The 6,241-nt window shown below is 44.3% G+C and overlaps 1 protein-coding gene across 1 annotated transcript; it reads right to left on the bottom strand.

The window, feature by feature from the left end:
• Positions 1-3,409: 3,409 nt before the first annotated feature.
• paf (PCNA-associated factor) lies at positions 3,410-5,220 on the bottom strand. Its single transcript, NM_001141188.1, is given in 4 exon segments — positions 3,410-3,585; positions 4,039-4,213; positions 4,398-4,481; positions 5,095-5,220. Coding segments are annotated over 4 exon segments (342 nt in total). The 5' UTR covers positions 5,141-5,220; the 3' UTR covers positions 3,410-3,548.
• Between the last annotated feature and the right edge of the window lie 1,021 nt (positions 5,221-6,241).

Raw genomic sequence — 6,241 nt, 5'->3', positions numbered from 1 at the left:
TCTAGCCCAGCTGATTTGTAGGGATCCAGATTTTGCAGCTCTATCAGAACATCAGCTGTCTGGATTTGGGTGAAGGAGAAGCGGGGGGGGGGCTTGGGTCAGTTGCTGCGGGGGTGCAGAGCTGTTGGCCGGTGTTGGGGTAGCCAGGTGGAAAGCATGACCAACCGTAGAGAAATGCTTATTGAAATTCTCGATTACCGTGGATTTATTGGTGGTGACAGTGTTTCTTAGCCTCAGTGCAGTGGGCAGCTGGGAGGATGTGCTCTTATTCTCCATGAACATTAGTGGCCCAAACTTCTTGGAATTAGTGCTACAGGATGCACATTTCTGTTTGAAAAAGATAGCCTTTGCTTTCTTAACTGACTGTGTATATTGGTTCATGACTTCCCTGAAAAGTTTCATATCGCAGGGACTATTCGATGCTAGTGCAGGACGCCACAGGATGTCTTGAGAGACAGAGGATTAACACCTTTTGTTGGCGCTCCCTATTTGAGTTCTAGAGAAACAATCCTTTCTCTGATTGTCCTTGTTTTGCTCCATTTTGTTTGCTTCCTGTCTAAGTTTAGTGGGATTTTTTTTTTGCCTCATGTTCAAATTTAGTGGGCGCTCATGGTGGTTATTTTAGGTCCCAGTTGTTGCTAGTCAACTTTCAGTGGACGCCCCTATCCAAACCCCACCTGTTTCTTTTTGGTTGTTGTCAGTGACTCTTTGTTACTTCCCCTTTGTTTGGTTTTGTTACACTATGAATGTAACACTATGGCCTGTTCACACGCGTACCTGCCCTCTCAATGGCTAGAACGGTCCCACTTGATCTCGCCTCCTTCCAGCTTCGATGACATGTATTTCCACTGTTAGAGCAATCCCTTGACTGTCTTTTCGAGATATCTTTGTCCAACACCTCCTGTGAGAAATGCACTTCCGGGTGTAGAAACAAGACTTTCTGCTGATACCTCGATAAGCTTACTGGGCAACTAATAAATGGATGAGTCCATTTATCACATGGAAGATCAACACGTTAGCTGTCATGGTAACAGCAGGCCAACTTGCTTTTGGGTGCGTTCCCACATTCACTCTTTACTTACGCTCAACACCCGTTGAATATGGCCGGTGTAAGTAAACTTAGGCAAAAAAAAGCGTAATTCAATTGTTGCCAGCCGCAGTTACAGTAACCAACGCTCTGGATAACATGAAAACAGCCTAACCAGCTCTGCTAGTGCAAGTAAAATGGTCAGAGGTGTTTTCATGTGTCTGGAAGTGGCTAGCAAGTTACCTTGGGTGCTTGACGGCCATTCTGGGTCAGAACGCTCGTATCAACCCTACTCCTCAGCCAGCGTTGTGTACGCTCCGAGAGCGCAATGCTCTGCATTTACGAATGCCGAGAGCGCACTCCAGATTCAATTTACAAACACACCCTGTCACTTTTGGTGAATGAGTTGGTTCCACCAAAACCTTTCCTGCGAATATTGGTTGCAAAACTCATGGTATCAAACATGTTGCATGATTGGTCAACTGTAGGGGTGACACGAGGATCTGCTTGTCGATTCAGAAGAAATTCAGTGTGGATTCAATATGGCGAACGACAACTTCGTGTGACATGGGACAACAAAAAAATAACACAGGTTGCCTAATCATGGAACACTAAATCAACATCAAGTAGTGCTCAGACTTTTATGGCAGAAGCGCCAAGTTTGACCTTAACGATCTAGTGCCATCTACATTACAAGATATTAGAAAAAATATATATTTTTTTTAATTCAGAAATTGCTGGGCATGCAGGGAATCCACTGATGAGAGACTTACCATCAAACCAATATAACTGAGTTGATAAGTGAAACCCAGACAGACAAAATATCACAACTGCTATTTTATTTGAGACCCAATAGAAAAGACTAGATTTTGGAAACAGGAATAGAATAATAATTTAATGTAAGTGCTTTTCTCACCCAAGGCACCAAAGAAAATTAAAACAATCCAACACAGAACATAGTATGCAGACATCAAGGTTATATACAGGTGTCAGAGCCACTGGACAGAACAGAATTAACACATCCTTACACTTTCCTGAACAGCAGCCTGTAGCTGTGCCTTATATGAGGCCAGTCTCTGCAGGCCTGGCAGTGACTGGAAGTGCGCTCCACAGGAGAGGAGCCACACACCTGAAAGCCGTGTCACCCATAGTTTACTCTGTTGAAGGGAGCTGGAGGAGCCAAGGGCATGTGTGGGGTAGGATGCAGTCAGACAGGTACTTGGGTCCAGAGTTGTGGATGGCTTGGTAGGTGTGAACTGGGATTTTGGCAGATGCGCCAACAGGGCATTACAATAGTCCAAACAGGATGAGATAAACTGTCAGACAACTGTCAGACGGATCACCACCTCAAGCTGAACCTCGGCAAGACGGAGCTGCTCTTCCTCCCGGGGAAGGACTGCCCGTTTCATGATCTCGCCATCACGGTTGACAACTCCCTTGTGTCCTCTTCCCAGAGTGCTAAGAACCATGGCGTGATCCTGGACAACACCCTGTCGTTCTCCACTAACATCAAGGCGGTGACCCGATCCTGTAGGTTCATGCTCTACAACATTCGCAGAGTACGACCCTGCCTCACACAGGAAGCGGCGCAGGTCCTAATCCAGGCACTTGTCATCTCCCGTCTGGATTACTGCAACTCGCTGTTGGCTGGGCTCCCTGCCTGTGCCATTAAACCCCTACAACTCATCCAGAACGCCGCAGCCCGTCTGGTGTTCAACCTTCCCAAGTTCTCTCACGTCACCCCGCTCCTCCGCTCTCTCCACTGGCTTCCAGTTGAAGCTCGCATCCGCTACAAGACCATGGTGATTGCCTACGGAGCTGTGAAGGGAACGGCACCTCCATACCTTCAGGCTCTGATCAGGCCCTACACCCAAACAAGGGCACTGCGTTCATCCACCACTGGCCTGCTGGCCCCCCTACCTCTGAGGAAGCACAGTTCCCACTCAGCCCAGTCAAAACTGTTCGCTGCTCTGGCACCCCAATGGTGGAACAAGCTCCCTCACGACGCCAGGACAGCGGAGTCAATCACCACCTTCCGGAGACACCTGAAACCCCACCTCTTTAAGGAATACCTAGGATAGGATAAAGTAATCCTTCTAACCCCCCCCTAAAAGATTTAGATGCACTATTGTAAAGTGGTTGTTCCACTGGATATCATAAGGTGAATGCACCAATTTGTAAGTCGCTCTGGATAAGAGCGTCTGCTAAATGACTTAAATGTAAATAAAGGCGTGGATAAGTCGCTCAGCTGCAGGTTGTGATAGCATAGGTCGTAACCCGTCAATGTTCAGTAGAATTATAAATTAAGACCAAGATCACACTTGATGTGGGCCTCAAACAAGAGCTGACTATGAAATATCACCCAGGTTGTGACAAAACATTATGGGATCAAGCTTAATAAAAAAGTTTATTAAACATCTGTACAAAAACATGAATTAATCAATAATTATATACACAGATATACCCAGCCCATTCAAGTATTAGAGCCAATGGCTTTCAAGTGGGGCACCATTGGCTAAGCTCATTCACCCTCATCTTCAGCAGGCAGTGGTCTGGATCTGAAAGGCGAGTGATTGACATTAGATAGGCCAGCAAATATGGAATCAATGCTGTTTCGCCCATAATTACATTTTAACTGTCTTTGCAGCGCACTCAAAATCATACAGACGCATCCTGAAAATTTGAAACCTGGCTCAACACCGGATAACTTGCATACAAACAGCTAGATGTACATTCAAACTTGGTTCAATACATTTCCAGAAACAGCAGGACTGTACTTTGGGACTGTACACTGATTCTGCTTTGGCAAAATACCTGAGGCACAGGTGTAAAAAAAATAAAATCCGAATCTGTTCCCAAAACATTGCATTTAACAATCAGAACACATACTTTGAAATTGGCAATGTTTTTGGAACAGATTTAAGAGGAACTTCTGCAAGCACTAAAGTGGTAGGCATTTTGAGGCCCCTTTTAGACTAGTCCGAAAACTATGCTTAATAGAATGAACGTACTTCCTGGATGACTTGGACACTCCACTGACTCCGGCCTCTTCATCATCTGATTGGGGGAGGTGGTTCTCTTTGTCAGGCTTCCTGCTGGGCCCACCAAAGAAATCTCCAATTCCCTTCTGCCAAATTGGGGTGGGCCGAGGGCACACAGGATTACCACCAGCAAATTTACTCTTCGCTGCAAAACAACATTTAGACATCTGCCATGAGTCCTCACCAGTGATGAAAATATGAGCAAGGAACTCATCTGGAGGCAAGTTGTTTGTCATCTACCAAAAATGTCTAATCTAACTAAGATTACATTGAAATATGGTTATTAGCTAGTCAATGTTACTTTTAAGGTGAATGAAATCATGACTCACCAGGTGTGCCTGCTTGAGAGCTGCTTAATGCATTAGCAGAACTCGAGGCACCCAATGACTTCCTGGGTGCAGATGCAGCCACAGCTGAAAATGTATAAATACGTTAGCTAACAAGTCATTTTTACAAGCAAAGTATTAGTAGTTATATTGTAATGCAGAGTTTAGTCTGATATGGCAAAGTGATCGACACCGCCATATGTATGGCTGGGTTCCTTAATTTGGGCGGCGAAATTACCGCCATATTGACGATAATGAATTACAATAGTTTGCTAACCAACGCTAATAAAGACATGTTATGCCAATTCTTTATCTAATCTTTAGTTGTACAGTGACGATTAAAAATTTAACTTATTGGTGCAAGTAAAGTTGCGGGTAACAATCCAATCCTGCACAAATGATGAGATGTGAGAACATAACTAGCTAGATAATGCAACATCCGGCTGGGTTGGCATGCGCGTGAGCGGTGTTCAAGATTCTATTGAAATGGCGGGAGACAGGCATCTAACCCGGTCAATCATGTTAGCTAATAAATGAAATCGATCAAGTTCATAAAAAATTGAAAATGTAGGAGTGGCAATTATGTTCGCAAAACTACAGTTGGCTACGGTAATTAAGTAGCTAACGTTAGCGATTCCAATTCCGCACTCAACCAGCAAGCTAATTACATATTCATCAGGTTTTGATTACAGAACATTACCTTTTCTGTAAGTTCCGGGGACACTGTCTGCCTTCGTCCTCACCATGTTGTCCTAATTTTCACCAATAAAATACAAACGGGACGTGGACTTTCACTGGAGACTTCACGGAAGCCCAATGTTCATTCTGATTTCCCGCTTGGGTTTGAATGGACGAGTGTGTTTCGCCTCCTCTGACGTCATTGGTTACGTAACAATCTCCCTCCACTTCACGAACGTCTTGCCACAGAGTTTCTAAACCCAGAGGCGCAACATTGCAAGACTTCTGGGAACAATTGCGAACCAGACCAAGCAGACCAGGCCGGGGTTGGAGAAGTCAATGAGAAAGGCAGAAATGTCTTCCTAGTTGTTAATGTTCTCGAAATCTAAAGGCACAACCTAGATTCGAGACAATGTCTTAAGTAGTTGAACATGTTATTACTTGAACCTCGTGAAAGTGACAAGTTTTAATTTGTGCCGTATATGACATGCGCAGTTTGGCGCGAGACGATCCTTAGACCACAGATGGTTAAAAAAAATCTTTGCTTAGACCCGGTGACATATTTCTGCGCATGAGTTTAGTTAGCCAACGTCGCCATGACATCGCCTACACGTGTGATCGGGGTTTCTATTGGAGAAACCGTTTTAGCGAATCTTCTTACTGCGCTGTCCTTGGCTTCGCCTTTTAGAGCTTAACACACGCACCCCACTAATCGACTAATGCAGTGGTTCCCAAACGGGGGTAGGGTACCAGGGGGTATCTGCACCCCCCCCCCGTAATTCCCAAGATGTCAACAAATCTTCTTTTTATGAATTAAAAACAACCATTGTAAATCTTTTGCTCTTGAATATCATTTTAAAGACTGCTGGGATTTAAAATCTTGCATTATTCAAATAATATTTAGTGCAATTGTACATAATGGATTCTATGGAAAAGGAACAACAAAGAAAGAACAAAGAAAATTAATATGGAGGTGAGTTAAAAAGAGGGACTTTATATCAAATCTCCTCATAGTGCGGATATTAATGGTGACGTGCAACACCATTCCCCCAGGGGCGGAAATCCCGGGGGGGACACGACCCCCCCATCCTGGGAAAAATATGATTTGTCCCCCCCAATATATCACTGAAACATAACTATGTAATTTAAATAATATTAATAATACGCAA

The sequence above is a fragment of the Salmo salar genome, chromosome ssa10 (genome assembly GCF_905237065.1).
Source record: "Salmo salar chromosome ssa10, Ssal_v3.1, whole genome shotgun sequence".
In the NCBI taxonomy this organism is placed as follows: Eukaryota; Metazoa; Chordata; class Actinopteri; order Salmoniformes; family Salmonidae; genus Salmo; species Salmo salar.
The sequence above is the reverse complement of the archived record's forward strand: the minus strand, read 5'-3'. Positions and strand labels throughout refer to the sequence as shown.